The sequence below is a fragment of the Symphalangus syndactylus genome, chromosome 11 (assembly GCF_028878055.3).
Source record: "Symphalangus syndactylus isolate Jambi chromosome 11, NHGRI_mSymSyn1-v2.1_pri, whole genome shotgun sequence".
In the NCBI taxonomy this organism is placed as follows: domain Eukaryota; kingdom Metazoa; phylum Chordata; class Mammalia; order Primates; family Hylobatidae; genus Symphalangus; species Symphalangus syndactylus.
The window spans coordinates 133,174,077-133,191,490 of record NC_072433.2 but is presented as its reverse complement, the minus strand read 5'-3'; the positions used below and the strand labels follow the sequence as shown (position 1 = coordinate 133,191,490).

The 17,414-nt window shown below is 56.6% G+C and overlaps 1 protein-coding gene across 7 annotated transcripts in view; it reads left to right on the top strand.

The window, feature by feature from the left end:
- KLHDC4 (kelch domain containing 4) overlaps nt 1–17,205 on the top strand; it is a 62,897-nt gene extending 45,692 nt beyond the window's left edge. For 2 of the 7 annotated variants that reach the window (XR_010114522.1, XR_010114523.1), the window contains 6 exons: nt 6,605–6,680; nt 9,579–9,787; nt 11,354–11,756; nt 12,559–12,687; nt 12,960–13,077; nt 17,061–17,202. Coding sequence is in view for 3 of the 7 variants with exons in the window: in XM_063613034.1 (XP_063469104.1) it covers nt 6,605–6,680; nt 9,579–9,787; nt 11,354–11,756; nt 12,559–12,686 (816 nt within the window). In the remaining 4 variants the exon portion in view is untranslated. The other 5 variants (XR_010114520.1, XR_010114521.1, XM_063613034.1 and 2 more) reach the window with 5 other exon arrangements.
- Nucleotides 17,206–17,414: the final 209 nt, after the last annotated feature.

The window sequence follows — 17,414 nt, the reverse complement described above, 5'->3', positions numbered from 1 at the left end:
AGAGAAGACCCCACACACTGGGCACACGCCTCTCCCCCACGCAGGCCCCGTCCATGCTCCCAGGAGGTCCTGCCACCCACCACCCACCCTCACCTCACATTTCACTGAGCAAGTAGAGGTGGCTTGGAGAGTGCCTGACCCCTGCCCACTGCCATGCCCTGCACTTTCCTGCCAGAGCTGGCGCCTCCCTGGGGCTCTCAGGATCACGCCACAGTGCAGCAGCTGGAGTGACCTGCAGAGATGCAAGCCAGGCCAGGTCTCCTCCATGCACAACCCCCATGGTCCTCGTCTCAGCAGGGCTGCCCCCAGCTTCCATCCCCCTGCGAGTCCTTGTCCTTCTGCTCACCATCCTCCCTGCTGGAGACAGACTTGGCCATCGTCTCTCAGCCTGGAGAAGAGAGTCTCACAGGGCCAGACTTTTGTCCACTGACGTGCCTGGTGCCTGGACAGTGGCGTGCTTGACGGTGTTTGGTCAGATGAAGGCATTCTGACCCTGGTTCTGCATGGCAAGGCTCCAGAGTTTGACATGTGAAGAGGTCAGGTTCATGAAGTGGACAGTAGTGCTCAGAGCCTTGACCTTGGGGCTGAACCTGCCTGTAGATTAAGAGGAACTCACAGACACCTGCCCTCCTTCCTCCTCCTGTAACCAGATCCCATCCCAGGCTCCCCCAGGAGATGCATCTGAGTAGCCTTGGGAGGACTTGAAACACCCTCCAGGCTCTGCGCTGCCACGAAGAACCGGCAGCTTTGGTCAGTATCGTAACCAGGTTTTATAAATTCCGAGTCAGTCTGGGTCCAGCTAGTGCTTTGACTACGATGACTTGTGTCCTAACAAAAGAGATGCAACTTGTGGGACAACAGACGCAGCAACATTCACGTGTGCAAAGACTCAGTCCTTAGTGTGTGCTTCCGGTGTCGTGGGAGCTTCCAGAGAGGGGGAGTTCTCGTTCCTTTAGAGAACCAGGGAACGAGCATAGCTCTTTGGAAACGGCGTTTGGATGGGGAGCGTGGGGGCGCGACGGTGGAAGGTTTATCACCTAGTGGTCTGTTTCCATGGACACGTGGGCAGCCAGGGGCTGAGTCCTGCTGAGGACGGGGTCCTCCTTCCTGCCTGCGTTTTGACCTCAGGCGTCATTGTGTGCCTGGAGGTCAGGAGATAACGTCCGTGCATAGTCAGGAGAGGGCTGTTCTCTGCACGCCTCACTGTTTCCGCGTGGCCGTGGAGCATGCTGGCAGAGGCCAGAGCGTCCTTTCATTTGCCAGTTGGGAGCTGAGCTCCTGGAAGACCGGAAGCAGACAGAGTTGTTGCGAGTGTGGATTGTGTGACTTGGGAGATCCCGGCTGACCTCGGAGTCAGAGCTCCGTGCCCACCGGGCCCCTCAGCTCCGTGACCAGCTCTCCCAGGTCACCGGCTGCACGGTGGCTCAGCTTGTCTCGTGCTGGGGAATTGGGCGCGACAGCGGCTCCTACTCATGTTCCAGTACACACAGACCTGTGGCCACACCTGTTTCTGGGTGTATTTTTTTTTTTTTTTTGAGACGGAGTCTCTCTCTATCCCCCAGGCTGGAGTGCAGTGGGCAATTTCGGCTCACTGCAAGCTCCACCTTCCAGGTTCACACCATTCTCCTGCCTCCAGAGTAGCTGGGACTACAGGCGCCCGCCACCACACCCAGCTAATTTTTTATATTGTTAGTAGAGACGGGGTTTCACTGTGGTCTCGATCTCCTGACCTCGTGATCTGCCCACCTCGGCCTCCCAAAGTGCTGGGATTACAAGCGTGAGCCACCGCGCCCGGCCCTGTATTTTCTAATGGCGAAGCTGAAAGTGTTCAGTCTTGGAAAGTGACGGGAAGAAGTCTTGGCTGTGGAGTGTTGAGTGGCCGTTGGCCGTTAAGAAGGTGGTCTCGGATGTGGATGGGAAGGTGCCCTGGGGCCCAGCTTCAGGTATAGAAGTAGGCAGGGCCTTGTCCTGGTTCAGACACGCAGAGGGTCTTGACCAGGTTCCAGGAGAAAGGACTGAGTGACTGGAGAGGCAGGCATGGTGGGGACCCCGGGCTGGATCTGCAGAACCCGTCCTGACAGCAGTGTCCCCAAAGAGCCTGCGGCTGTGGCAGGGGACATGCATGCGCTTCTGGAGCAACTTCTCTGAAGCAGTTTTCAAAAGGAAGCTGACAAGAAGTCATGCTGTTGGAAGTGATGCTAAACGTAACCGACAGGGTGTTACTTTAGCAGCAGCCCTGCCTAGAGGGGGTGCGCCGGTTCATGCCGCTCTCATGACAGGTGGTTGGGCGGGGGTCCTCTCGTTGTGGGTCCCTCTCTCCCAAGCCCCGCGAACCGTGAGATGCCTCCTGTGCACTGATGTGGTGTGGCGGTTCCGCAGGGGCTCATCGCCTGTGGTTGTGTGAGGTGAGGAGGGCACGGTGCGTGCGGTCGCTGCTTGCCCGAGCTGTGCTCTTGATGGGCCGCTGGACCCGCGTCTGGCGAAGGTGGTTTAGGAGTCGTCTCCGGGCGCCTGGATGGACAGTCTCAGTGGTGTGGGAAGGAGCGGCCCCCGTGGTTTCCGTGTTCACACAGGTCCGCTTGGAACCGCCACCCTCTCCCTGCCTCAGTGTGCTTTCGGTGAACATCGGTGCTGCTGTCAGCACTGTCTTCTCCCAGGACCAGTCGTCTGGCCGTCTCCTCCCACACACGATCGCCTGCCATGGAGCACCCTTATCTACCTACCACTGCACCACAGGCCCCTTCCGTGACCAGGCCTGAGCCGGTGACGGGGTCCTTGGGGCAGCCCTGAGTGTCTTCTGCTCTCCTGATGATTGAAATGGGTCAGCGTCTGATCCGACAGCTGGGTGAGCCAAAGCGGCTGCATTGAGGACTCACTGCAGGCTAAGCTAAGTGGCCTGTGCTTCTGCGGGAGGTGGGGTTTCATCAGGGGATGTGGCTGCAGGCTAAGCTAGGTGGCCTGTACTACATTGTGCAGGAGGTGGGGGCCCGTTGGGACTTGGCGTGTGTGGCTGGTGCTCCCAAAACGTTCAGGCTCAGCTGTGCTGGGCTCTGGGGTCTCAGCCGGATGCTACGTAATTCCAGAGCCAGCCCTGTTGCACTCACCCTCCATGTTGACACTTGATCTCTCTCTCAGATGTCTTTGCATTCCAGCAATAATGTATTAGAATGAAGTCTAACTTCTCAAAAATTCATGCAGATTCTGTTTACTTCTTTAGTGTAGCTGAATCAGTTTTTGTGGAAAGACGTAACTACGTGAATGTAAAGCTGGTTTGATGTACACTAATAGAGCTTGAGCATAGGTGATCCAGAAAAACAGAGGGCAACAAGGCCGCTGTCTGTTACTTTCTTTGAAGACAGATAGGTTGGATTTTGGGAAAAGTCACAACACTTCAAGAAAAGAAACTGCTGTAGAAGGAGGAGTTAGAAGCTGTTGGGGAGGTGGAACCATGGGCCCTGTTAGAGGGTGTGGCCAGCCAGCTGTGTGCTGGAAGGAACCTGTGGACCCATGTGAGCAGAGCAGGCCTTGTGAAGTGCTCCAGCTTTCTGGATTGCATGGTCTGAAGGGAAAGTACTTAAATATTGTAGCATAAAACATTCCCCCATAGCCTGTTAATTCTAAGAAGAAAATGTTGCTGTCAGCAAAACAAGACAGTTTACATAGACAGGTGCAGGGTACTACAAGGAGACAGAGACCTGCTGAAGCTAAGCAGCGATTTGAGTTTCTGATGACAAATAGAGACGTCACTGAATTCCTTCCTTGTCCCCTCAGCAGATGAAGTCTCTGGGTGTCAATTCAGTACCCAAAAATGCTAGGCCCTTGGGTTTGGAAAAGCAGGCACAGAAATGACAGCCATTTTCTATCAACCTGCTACAAAAAGAGACTAGTCTCAATCACTGTTTGTAATGTGCAGAAACTGCATCACTTGAATTGCACAGATGTTTCCAGAAGGAGAACAAAAGAGACCCAGACTCAATTTTCACTTCCTGAGATTGAGATCGCTCTCCATATGGCCAATGTGGAGCCCTCTTAGTTTTAGGACACTCAGGCCCAGGTGGAAATAGGAAGTCTCTGTGGACAGTGGATCATTTGCATGTTTCAAGAGGAAAATGTTTTTCTTCCATTATAGTAAATACAGTACATGTTAGCTATAAGAAAAATAACTACAAAGAAATATTTCCTTGCTCTACCAGATGGGAGGGCCTAGAAACAATACTACCCGTAGCAGTTTACACATCCAGTGCCCAAATCTTGGTTTCTTCAATTTTTTTTATTTTTGAGACGTCTCACTCTGTCATCCAGGCTGGAGTGCAGCGACATGATCTTGGCTGACTGCAGCCTCTGCGTTTCAGGCTCAAGTAGTCCTCCCACCTCAGCGTTGGGAGTAGCTGAGACTACAGATGCATGCCACCATGCCTGGCTGATTTTCTTATTTTTTGGGAGAGATGGGTTTTTGCCATTGCCCAGGCTGGTCTTGAACTCCTGAACTCAAGCAATCTGCCCACCTTGACCTCTCAAAGTGCTGGGATTACAGCAAATCTTGGTTTCTTTTTTTTTTTTTTTTTTTTGAGACGGAGTCTCTCTCTGTCGCCCAGGCTGGAGTGCAATGGCGAGATCTTGGCTCACTGCAAGCTCCGCCTCCTGGGTTCATGCCATTCTCCTGCCCCAGCCTCCCCAGGAGCTGAGACTACAGGCGCCCACCACCGTGGGCAGCTAATTTTTTTGTATTTTTCGTAGAGACAGGGTTTCACCATGTTAGCCAGGATTAGTCTTGATCTCCTGACCTCATGGTCCGCTCCCCTCGGCCTCCCAAAGTTCTGGGATTACAGGCTTGAGCCACCGTGCCCGGCCCCTGGTTTCTTGGTTTCTAAGACCATTCTCCAACAAAGGGAACCAGGGCTCCCTTGAGAAATGGCTGATCGTAGGCCTGAGCAGGGAGGATATAGGAGGAATTGAGCATCTTATGGCGCCAGAGCCTAAGGAGGTGCTCAAAGAAACCCACAAAGATGGTGCAAGTCACAGGGACCAAGAGAAGCTGTAAAGGCTCCTAGTGGCAGCTGTGTGTTGTTGAACAACCGGAGCAACAAAGATGGGTGGTGATAGAGCATAGCTGAACTCTGCGTCAATATCCACGAGACATAGCGCGTACCCAAAGTCTACGTCAGTATCCACGAGACATAGCGTGTACCCAAAGTCTACATAAATATCCACAAGACCTTAGAATGTGCCCAAAGTCTATGTCAATATCCATGAGACAGAGCGTGCCCGAAGCCTGTGTCAGTATCCACGAGGCACAGAGCGTGCCTGAAGTCTGTGTCAGTACCCCTGCGACCACAGTAGCATGGCCGAAGTCTGTGTCAATATCCGTGAGAACACAGAGCTGAAGAGAAACTGTCAGACACGACCTCAGCCAGGCGGTCGATGTCAGCATCCACCGTGATGAGTCCTGTTGATAGTGTGGACCCTTGATGGGACATGATGAGATGGGCACTTCACCCCGGGGGTCGTCCAAATGATTCATAACCCCAGTCTAATGAGAAAGATAGCAGACAGTCCCAGGACAGGGGTATTCTAGAAATGCCTGAGCCATCCACACAGCCGTCATGGTCCTCGGAAACAAGGAGCGTCGGAGAAGCTCGTGGCTCAGAGGAACCTGAGTAGGCGAGAGGACGAAACGGCCAGTGGGACCCTCGATGGGATCCCTGGGCAGGATGAGCTGCAGAGCACCGGGGGCTCTGAATGAAGTGTGGGCTGCACCCCCGGTAGCGGGTCAGCGCCGGTTCCTGAGCCGTCACTAGGGCGCCAAGGAGAGGAAGGTATTCGTGCTGGGGGGACATTGGTGTGGGCGTGTGAGAGCTCTCGGTTCTATCGTCTCAATTTTCTGCAAATATGAAACTTCTAAAGTAGTGTATTAAAAATAGAGAATTAAAGTGCAGACAAATGCAAAGATGAGATGGAAATGGATGGGGGCCCTCCACCCAGGGTGAGCGTTTTGCTGGCTGTCTCTCTCACAACCTTAGGTCCCAGGTAAGGGATGTGGCACCAGGACTTGCAGGGCATGGGTGCTGGGGAAAAGTGCGCCTGGTCTGGCTGAGGCTCACTTGAGGCCGAAGACTAAGGGTTAAGGGACATGGAGCTCATTGTTTTCGAAGCTTGGAGAAGTCTTTCAGTGGGCAGTGGCTGCCCTCTGCACGCAGTAGTAACTTGATTTCTGCTGTGAAGCCTGAATCGTGTTATTTGAAAGGCGGTGGGAATCCACCGGGATCAGGAACAAAGAGTGACTCTGTAATGGTATCAGAGGCTCCTGTGGTGGTTTCCACACAGACCAGGGCTGCTGTGGAAGCTGTGCGTGCTCCAACAGGAACTCCAGTGTACTGTGTGATCGTGGCCGTTAGAAAGGTGGCCTCTTCAGATGGACCCATTAGGGGATAAAGCCTGTCAGGTGGTGCCAGCCGTGGGCACGCTGCAGGCTCTGGAGCTTTGTGGCTGGTCTACAGGGAAGGCCTCCAGCCCCTTCCATCCAAAATGTGCCCACAGGGTTGGGGGGTCTGTAAGCAACCACTGTAGCTGCCCCCGGTTCTCACACAATTCCTTTCCTTTGCAGAGAGTTAAGAAAGACGTGGACAAGGGCACGCGGCACTCAGACATGTTCCTGCTGAAGCTGGAGGACGGGAGAGAAGGTAGAGGCGCTGTGCCTCCAGGGCGGGAGCTGGCTGGTCTGTGTGTGGCGGGAGGCGGAGCCCACACCTTCCCATGGATGTGGGGATGGCGTTGAGCCCCTGCACCCTGCCTGGAGCGGAGGGCCTCCCGAGATGGCCCATTTCAGGGTGGGCCTGGTGGGACAGGCTCTATAACCCTGGTGTCTGCTGGGCAATCACCTTTCGGGGCATTGATGACGGACTGACTGAGAAGCACGGGCGCTGTTACCCTGCAGACAGCCCTCTATGGAGCAGTGAGCACCGTGCCCCCAGCACCTCACGATGGGCTCCTCCCAGGGTCTCGCGCTCTCGAAGGGAGAACCATCCTGGGCCTTGAGTACCAGCCACCTGGAGTCACTGGGGCTGCCTGGCACTGTGGTGACGGGGCTTGCTCTTGGGGTGGTTGTGGGCAGCAGCTGGGCAGGCTGGGTGTGGGTTGCCCAGCCAGGGGCCAGTGTTGCTCATCCACAGAACTTCAGAAGTCATCATCGAGACTGCTATTGGCCCTCACAGGGACAGCCTCCAAGAATGGCCGTGGCCTCTGTCAGCTTGAGTTACTGAACTCAGGGGGCTGTTAGAATGCCTAGATTTCTAAAAGCTTTTAGCTAAACTTGGGTCTAAGAATCAAAATTTTCTTACTAAAGCACAGGGGAACAATCATCATTTTCTGGGACTTTTTAAAAGGATGACATAGGATGACCTAGGGGACAGCCCTTTACATGGCTCTGGCACCCAGAGGGCCCAGGATGTGTCAGCCACTCTCACCACCTTCTACACATGGCACGTTTCATGTTCCTGGGTGTGGGTCATGCGCTGAGATGAACTTTTGGCGGCGTTTCCTGCCAGTGGCTGCCCGTCCGTTCTCACAGGCCTCTGAAGCGGGAGAAGCCATGCCTGTGTGGAGCGTGGGTGGGGGGCAGGGGGTGGGCTGCTACTTCTCAATCATTAATTTCTTGATTTTGAAAAAAATTGCATTTGTTACTGGCTGGGTGCAGTGGCTCATGCCTGTAATCCCAGCACTTCGGGAGGCTGAGGTGGGAGGATTGCTTGAGGCCAAGAGTTTGAAACCAGCCTGGGCAACATAGACACCATCTCCTAAAAAAAAAAAAAAAATGTAGCCAGGTGTGCTGGCGCATGCCTGTAGTTCCAGCTACTCGGGAGGCTGAGGCAGGAGAATGGCGTGAACCTGGGAGGTGGAGCTTGCAGTGAGCCGAGATTGCACCACTGCAATCTCGCCCAGCCTGGGCGACAGAGCGAGACTCCGTCTCAAAAAAACAAAAAGAAATGTAGCCAGGTGTGCTGGTGCATGCCTGTAGTTAAAGCTACTCGGGATGCTGAGGTGGGAGGATTGTTCTAGCCCAGGAGGTGGAGGCTGCAGTGAGCTGAGATCGTGCCACAGCGCGCCAGCCTGGGCAACAGAGCGAGACTGTGTCTCAAAAAATAAGTAATAAATCGAAGCAGACAATGGCATTTGTTCTGCTGCAGAGCAAGGGAGTGATGCCAGGAGGCGCAGGTCCAGGGTGTTTGCCGTGGAGTTTAGCGTCCCCAGTGCCTTTAGGAAACCAGGGGACAGCTCTGTCATGGGAGGCTGTGGCTTGGGACCGGAGGGCTGGGCTAGACCCAGGAGACCCAATGCCTAGGCCAGGTCTGCTTTTGTGACCCACAGCAAGTTCTCCAACCTCCCCAGGAGAGGGGACCGTTGTGCAAAGTGTTTTTACCTCCCTCTTGCACTAATATTCCTCAGGCTGAGGCCTCAGAAATACCCGAAGGGTTAATCTGAGTCCACACCCACTTGCCTGTCAAAAGACCCAGGTGCCTCTCCCAGGGCCCTGCCTTACTGCACCCCTGGCTGATAGGACAGACCCCTTCTTTCAGTCACTTTCCAGCTCACACCCCAGTGAACCTGAAACTGGATGCTGGACTGTTTCCCGCAGGGCGGCCCTCAGCCTGTGTGCTCGCTCCTCAGCCCCCAGGAGGAAAGCATCTTGGTGAGGGGCGACACGCCTTGCGTGCGTGGGTTTCTGTCACCGGGGAGGGTCCTGCCCTGTGCGACGAGTTCTTGTGTTCTTCCCTGTTCCTTAACACAGTCGTGTGCTGGTGGGCATGAGGCGGGGGGCCCCAGAGCCACGCCCACACTGGGCACGGGTGGGTGACGTCTAGCACCACACAGAATATGGCCATTTGCTGCTGCTGTTTTTTTTTTTTTTTTTTTTAAATGTTCATTAGAGGAAGAAAATCTCCATTCTGTCTCCTAGACGTGGTGGGAGGACATCTCCTGCACATCGGGCTCTGTGTGAGGGTTGGCACGTCACATAGGCGTGTGCCAAGAGAGAACGTAGACCCCTCCTGAAGTAGAGCTGGCCACACTGCAGCCCGAGGCGGGTCTGGCGCAGGCACTCAGACCCTGGGCGAAGGCTCCTCGCTGGCCACACGGCAGCCCCCGGGCGAAGGATCCCCGTGCAGGGCGGAGGGTCCCCGTGCAGGCCCAAGGGGGGCTGGTGCAGGCCACTCAGCCCCCTGGGCGAAGGGTCCCTGGGCAGGGTGGCTTCCCCACAGAAGCCCCCTCTGCGTGTCTAGCGTGTGTGCTGCTTCTGCCCAATTCCTGCCTTTCCACTGCGGCTTGAAGCTGTCCCGAGTTTAGAGGTGCTTGGGGGTGTGTGGAAAGCTGTCGAATGCTAGCTCTCTTAAGGAGAAGGGTGGAACTCGAGGGGTGTTGAATGGTGTCTGTTTTTCTGCAGAGGGAGCAGAGTTTTTGCCCACAGTCTCACGGTTTTCATTTACCCTGTTCTGGGGAGCACCTGGGGTCCTGGGCGTGTCCTGGGCTGGCTCTCAGGGTCCCTCCTTCTGTTCTTATCCCACTTCCTTGTTCTCTTTTGACAGACAAGTGGGTGTGGACTCGGATGAACCCTTTGGGGGTCAAGCCCACTCCACGGTCTGGCTTTTCCGTGGCCATGGCCCCGAATCACCAGACACTGTTCTTCGGGGGCGTCTGTGACGAGGAAGAGGAGGAGAGCCTGGCGGGCGAGTTCTTCAACGATCTGTTCTTCTATGATGCCACCAGGAACCGTTGGTTTGAGGGACAGCTGAAGGTAGTGCAACCTCTGAGTAGTACATGCCGTGATGCGCGGCCCTAACTCGGGTCCCTGCCCCCACTGCCTCCTTCCAGCACCTTTGGATATCGGGGCCCCCAAAGCCCATGAGCTTTCTCAAGAGGGGCGGAGGTTCCGTCTCTGCCTGTTTCCTGGGTGACTAGGCTTGGAGAACCCTTGGTCGTGGTCCCCTCAGTCTGTCCTGGATGCTGGTGGTGCTGCTGCCTCAGAAGCCAGTTGCCCTGGGCTGAGGTGCCCGGGACCTCCCCGGCCCTCTGTGTGAGAAGGGTTTGCTGGAGGTCCTGGTGTGGACCAGCCTGTGTTATGACGCTTGAGCTTCCCTGGTTTCCCGCACCATCTTTACTGTCCACGTGAGCATAGCTGCTGTCCAGGGCCAGCCCAGCACAGGCACAACAGTGGGTGACCCCAGAAGGGGATCCCCCAGTTGGCCTCAGGGTCTCCGAGTGTACCAGGTCAGCCGGAGCCAGAAAGGGCCAAGGAGGGCTGGTCCCTGTTGGTTGCAAACTCCTGGAGCTGCTCTTCACACGTGGTGGCACCTGGGCTGGAAATTGGGAAAACACGAGGGTTCGTTTCTGAACCCACAGTCCGCCTCGCTCTTTTACTTCAGAAGGAATTGCTCCAAGCAGAGTCTGCACACGTTTCCCCTGTGGCTTTTTTTCAGAGAGCGTGTTGACCCCAGCTAGTGTCACGGTTCTCAAACTGTGATCTCAGGGCCCTTGACATTCCCCAGGATTACGGAGGACCTCAGAGAGCTTTCCCTTTTGAAACTCACTGTTGCAGAGTCCAGACACAAAGTGGACCTTGGAAGTCTAGAATGTGAAGCTGACTTTGGGTTGATCTGGAGGTAGTGATCCTTGGAAAATTGGGAAATAACCTGGCAAATGTCACCTCGTGAGCTGGCAGCGTTTTGTGACAGAGTGACAAAGGCTGTGACAGAAGGGTCCAGATCGACCCCTGCAACACAGCCAGGGAAGTGGGACAGAGAGGGACGGACGGCTGTCTTGCAGGAAGCAGCCTGACCTGAGAGCTCCCCTTTAGAAACGTTTGGTGAGGAAGGGCCCCTCCCTGGCTCACCGTTTGTAGGGAATGCGCTGGGCTTGTGGGCCTGACCATCCGTCTTGCTTGGGAAAGGGGAGGAAGCCCCTCAGCCTGGCTTCCCCAGCCCTTCTGGGAGCCAGCACTGTGGGTGATTGGGTTTTCCCAAGGTGAGCGTCGGAGCCCGTGGGGCTGGTGCGCTGTGTCTGGGGTCTGGTGGGCCTGTCCCCCTCTCAGTGGAGGTGTGGAGCTGCCCCTCAGTGAGGACACGCATTCGGGAGTTTTCTCTCCCAGCCCAGGAGTGAACGGCGAGGCCAGTGGGAGACAGGAGCGTGCTCCTGCGGCCCAGTGCCTGCACCCAGGGAGGTCAGGGACTGCGCCCTCCTGGGTCACACACTCCCCATGCTTGTGGGCGGTCCCCGCAAACCCTTGCGTGGCGTCGTGGGCATAGCAGGAATGACACCTGCCTCGCTGAAGCTGCTGCTCTCTGCTCCCTCGGTCTATTAATAGGGACCCAAGTCTGAAAAGAAGAAATGCAGGCGGGGCAGAAAAGAGGAGCCCGAAGGTGGTAGCAAGCCGTTGTGTGGGGGAGCTGGCACCCAGGGGCCTGTGCAGGTGGTCAAGGAGGTGGTGGCTGAGGATGGCACCGTGGTCACCATTAAGCAGGTGCTCGCCGCCCCAGGCTCGGCGGGGCAGCCCCGGTCTGAGGACGAAGACAGCCCCGAGGAGGCCGGCAGCTCCGCACCCGGGCCGTGTCCACGCTCCAACGCCATGCTGGCCGTGAAGCATGGGGTGCTCTACGTCTATGGGGGCATGTTTGAGGCCGGTGACCGCCAGGTCACCCTCAGCGACCTGCACTGCCTGGACTTGCACAGGATGGAGGCGTGGAAGGCCTTGGTGGAGATGGACCCAGGTGAGCCAGGCAGCTTGGTGCTTCCGTGCTTGGGAGCGAGAGCGCACGGTCGTGTGTCGCGTCACTCGAAAGCAAGCCCTGCAAGCTGCCCAGAGGTGGCCTGTGCCAATGCTCCTTGCAGGGGCCTGTGCTCCTGCCTCCACAGTCAGATTGACGGAGAACAGGATCCTGTTGTGGAGAGGGGGGCCCACCCTGGGCACGTCTGTCCTTTGTCCCGGGTGCCGACGGGAGCTGCGGTTCTGGCGGCACAGGACGCGGGTGCATCTGCTGCTCTGTCCACAGCATGCTTGTTAGTGGATGGCCTTCCGAGTCGGGCCCTGAGGCCCTGGGTCTGAGTCTCCAGCCTTGCTGCCTGACCCAGGGCCCCTCTGCTGCCGTAGTCACAAATTCCCTTTACCCCAACTGCTGCTGGGCTCGAGGCACTGTGCAGTTTTTAAAGATCTGAGACTAAAGCAGAATCCACAAATCTAGGGAAAGGTAGTGAACTGTTGGCTTAGGATGTTTGCTGTGCTGTGAGAACACCGTGAGCCAGGGTGGAGGGTGGCAGGAGGCCCTCTTGGCCAGCCGCTCCCTTATGGGGGCGCTTTTGCGTGTTTGCCGTCTCAGATCTCTGTCCTGAAGCCCAGGGGAGCGCAGTCTGTTTCCTTTGTGGATCTGAAGGGGGTCAGGGAAGAGGAGTTAGGTTTCACATCATGGTTCTCAAGAACATGGAATCCCCCAAGGACATAGCCACCACCGTCCCGCAGCCTCCGCCGCCTGCCTCAGCTGCGCTGATGTGTGTGTGTTCACTCTGCTTTTGAAGAAACTCAGGAGTGGCTGGAGGAGACGGACTCGGAAGACGACAGTGAGGAGGCTGAGGGTGCCGAGGGTGGAGACGAGGACGAGGACGAGGACGAAGACAGCGGAGAGGAGAGCGGTGCGGAGGACTGAGGTGAGCGGGCTCGGGCTGTGGGCGGCGCGGCTGCTGGGTGTTCCTGAAAGGCATTTCACGTTCATCGGATTCTTACTAGAATTCAGCTTTGTGAATTTTTAAAAAACATTGGTGTGTGCAGTATTTGGGCAGCTTGCTAATGAGTGCCACGTGCCTGTGGGCTCTTTGATGAGGTCTTCCCTGGAAACCCGGTGTTCTCTCTACCCTCCCTGCACAGGCCTCCCCCTCGGCTTAATGTGTTTCTGTCTCATTCCTTCCTCCTTGCGTATCAGAAGAGCCCCCGCTAGGGGCGCCTGGCACGTGCTATTCCCACGTCCGCCCAGGACCCAGCCGTGTTGGGTGAAGCTCTTGGGGCCAGCCTGCGCCCTGACGCACAGGAGAGAGCTGAAGGTGGGTGGCCCAGGCCAGGCTGTGAACTTTCTCCCATGGTTTAGTCTCTGACGCAGTGCTGGGCCGGAAGTTCAACTGAGTGCAGTGCAGGTGGATTCCCTCAGCAGCCTGTGTGTTGTGTAAGATAAATTGGACTTGAAACAAGACCACCGCGGAGGTTGTCTTCTGTGTGGCCGTAGGCACACCGCAGTCTTCCTGGGGCTTCTGCCCCGGGCCAGGGCTGGGCCTAGGGCGAGACCACCCCACACTGGAGCGTGGAACCTTGGACACAAAGGACCCTCACGAAGCAGGTTTCTGCCCCTGAAGCCCCAGAATATGCTGTGCTTTGCGAGCCCTTCCTTCTACAAAACCAGAAGAGGGCCCTGACTGCCCATCCATCTTCACACTTGGGATCAGCCTTTGATGCCTGGAAACTGAAAAGCAGCCCAGGGCCAGTGCACACCTTCCCGGTTCTCATTCAAGTGGAGCACCGCTGGCCGGCTGCACACGGGGGTCTCGTGGTGGGGGCTCCTCGTGCAGCCGCCTCACTCCTGGGAGCCCCCTGCCACCGCATGGTCTCTGGGAGGCTGTGGTGGGACCATCCCTGTCCCTGTCCCAGTCGGGTTTAGGGTATAGGATTAGCATTTGCAAAGCGACGGGAAGGGAGGCCGGAGGGCAAGGGCTCCCAACGTCCCCACGTGGCTGCCACCATGTGTCCCCATCCAGCTCCTCCTGGCTCCAGCCTAAGGCTGTGGTGTGCTAACTCCCAACCTAGGCCTGCTCCAGTCCAAGACTGAAGGCCAATTTGGATTTGCATAATCGGGGTCAAAAGTTGAGCACTGAAACCACACCTGGTGCAGTTTTGTGTATCTTAAATATTTTGAACAGTGGGAATATAGGATCCTTAGTTTTCTATAATGGGGTTGACATATTCACTGTGGTCCCGTTTCTTATCTGGGAGTTGAAAACAAGGGTGGTGGGGAGACTTCCCTCCTGGCGGAGCCGGTGTTGGGCGGGTGGAAGCGCCGCTGGGAGAGGACTAGAAGCTGACTTGGCGGCAAGCACCTGTGAGCACCGCCCTGCTCCCTTGGCCGCCTTGTCCTCACTGCTCCAGGTGGGCCCAGGAACACCCAGGTCACCTTGGGGCATTGGCTTCAGAAGTGTCACCTCTCAGGATCATCTCGGGCACTTGGCCAGCTCTTCAGCAGGGCGTGTGCTGAGCTCGCTGGTGCAGCCAGGTGTTCAGGAGGCTTCAGTGGGCGGCACTTGAACTGGCCCCAAGGGCCCCGCCCACTGCCATGGGTGTGACCTCACTTCAGGCTTCCATTGTCTTATTTTTATTTATTTTTTTATTATTATTATTTTTTGAGACGGAGTCTCGCTCTGTCGCCCAGGCTGGAGTGCAGTGGCGCAATCTCAGCTCACTGCAAGCTCCGCCTCCCGGGTTCACACCATTCTCCTGTCTAAGCCTGTCCGAGTAGCTGGGACTACAGGCGCCCGCCACCACGCCCAGCTAATTTTTTGTATTTTTAGTAGAGACGGGGTTTCACCGTGGTCTCGATCTCCTGACCTCGTGATTCGCCCGCCTCGGCCTCCCAAAGTGCTGGGATTGCAAGCGTGAGCCACCGTGCCCGGCAAGGCTTCCATTGTCACTTGACCAGAATGCTGATCAGAAAGGGAAGGCTCTGGGCACTGCCTGTTCCCTGCTGGGGACACCTGTCTGGTGCGTCTGGATGTGGGTGGCAGTGCCGACAGGAGTGAGGCTGCAGGTGCCGCCCCCCTCGAGGGCTGCAGCTTGTATTTGCGTTGCGCCGACCCCTCCCCCCCCACCCAGGGCTGCAGCTTGTGTTGCGTTGCGCCGGCTTTGGCAGCCCGTCTGGGCACTTCATCTGAGTGCTGGGCAGTCAGCATCCTTTCCTCACACTCTCAGTTGAGCTGGTTGGGAGAGGCTCGGGCAGGGCTGAGAAACCAGAGCGCAGGCAGCAGCGTCCTTGCCCCCGCAGGCTCTGCCCAGGCTCTGCCCAACTCTGCGGCTCCGGCCCTTGTCCAGAAGATGGACCCCGTTGTGTGGCCGGTTCTTTCTTCCCTCCTGCTCTTGGAGGAAGGAATGGAGAGATCTTGTTGGCTTCAATGTAGTTGTCTGTTATCAGAGACGGTTTTTCTTTCAGAGGAGCTTGTAACTAATTAGATGGGATTCCAAGGAAAAAGATACTTTTCAATCAACCAAGTTGAAAGAAAGATGATAGCAGCCCTGAGGAAGAAACTTCTTGTACACTTTCTTACACAGAAAGCATTTTGCTTTTGTTGCTAAAGATTGGGTTTGAATGAAGGATGCTGATCAGAACCAATGGGGATCAGATAGACGAGCTCCCAGCGTGGAGTGGCTGTCACAGCCATGATTAAAACAGGGCCCTTCAGTGTGGAACCTTGGGAGACACAACACAACACAGGGTGGTGGATTCCTGTGCAGAGCTCTGCCTGCCCCACGGGCCTGTGGTCTGCTCTGTCTGCCGGGGCCCAGTTTACTGAACTACTTGGTGGCCAGACAGCAGCTGTAGGGCGTGAGCGGCCGGCACGAAAGCCCGGGCCTCTGTCTCCCGGGAGCTGCTGGCGCGGAGCGGCTGGGACACGCCATACTCGGTGCCACGTTCTTGCCCAGTTCCTCGCTGTGGTGAGCTGCTGGCTGTTAGGAAGCCTCGGCTGCAGCCCTCCCACACGGCCCCCGGACCCCTGACTGCAGGGTGGGCAGGCGTACCAGGTGAGGCACTCTGGCTGGCCCACTTGGCAGCAGGGCCACAGCTCCTCCTCGAGGGCTTTGTGGGATTTTAAAGGATGAATCATCTTGTTCTCCATTCTTCCCCTGCCGCCCATGCGTGCCATGCTCTGTGTGAGGATGAATTAGAGGGACTGGCCATGAGCTGTGGCATTTTTCATGGTTGGGGTCGGGTGGGGGTGTTGGGTGGAATGAACATCAAGGGAACCACCCATTGAGCTTGGAAATCCTTGCCAGGCAGTTGGTCTGTGTTTGTTTTTAGATGAGAGCAGTGTTGATAGCAATTTGACATCTGACTTTTTTTTTAATTGAGTTGGTACAAGCAGGATGTCATTGGCTAGGTGACACAGTCACTGGGGGACCAAATACCAAGATGCCTGTTGGTGAGAGATACCCTCCCCAGGGCTCTCCACAGGCGCCTCCTTCCCCGTGATGTTCAGGTGACGAGGCGAGACCCTGCGCTGGATGTGGCACTCGGGTGTTGCAGTGAGGAAGTGGTGCTGTGTGCTTGATGGTTTCCATCAGAGAATAGTCTGCCTTCCTCCAGAAGGAGCGGGGGATGGTGGTCCCCCAGCCCAGAAGGAAAAGGAGCCGTGCTCTGGCTGTGATCACGGCCTCAGCCTGCCTGCCTTTGTGCATGGAAGGAACTTGCTAGTGACCGCTGCTCTCCTGGGCAGTGTAAGAGTGTTGTGTGGAGGCCGTGAGCGCTGGAGGCCAGTCTCATTTTCGTAGCCCAGATGGCTCCCGGCGCAGGTTGCAGTCACCTCTATTTCTCTTTTGCGAGAGAGCTGCAGCAATGCCATCCGGGGCCTGGCCACGCCTGGTCACTGGGGTCCTGACGGTGGTGTCCCAAGGCACACAAGCAGTCCCTGCCGGAAGCTGACACGCTGTCATGGCCAAGGGCCATAGTGCAGGTACCACGGTGACTCAGCTTCCCCAAGTCCAGCTCACACCTGCTTTCCTTGTCTTAACCTTCAGAGTGCTTCCAAGTCCCCACTGGCTGCAGCCCACCCAGGGGACCCACCTTTAGAGGCTGGACTCAGGCATCACTGAGGGGTGAGAAGCGCAGGTTTACAAAGCTCTGGCTGGGAAGAAATTGAGTAACCACTCCCTGAGAAACAAACGGGGACGTTTAATTACATGAACGCACGCATTTAAAAAACTGCCTGTGCGCTCCCGGAGGGCAGAGCCTGCCTCTCTGGTTATTTTTGTGTCCTCCATTCACTTACAGGCTGTGACAAACCCATGCCCACGCTGCCTGCACTGCCGGGAGACTTGGGGCTGGGGGAGACATGCCGCGGTCACCACTGCAGAGACTCAGGACTTGGGGAGGCATGCCCTGGCCACCATTGGTGAGCCAGCGAGACGAGGACCCCGTGCGTGCTGACCCAGGGACGCCACGAGACTCACTTGAGACTGAGGACCCCGCGCGTGCTGACCCGGGGACGCCACAGAACTCAAGACTGAGGACCCCGCGTGTGCTGACCCGGGGACGCCACAGGACTAGCTCGCGATTCCTGCTCCAGCACGTTTCCTGCTCGGAAACCAGGAGAGCCTCCATGTGCCACCCAGCTCTGTCCACACA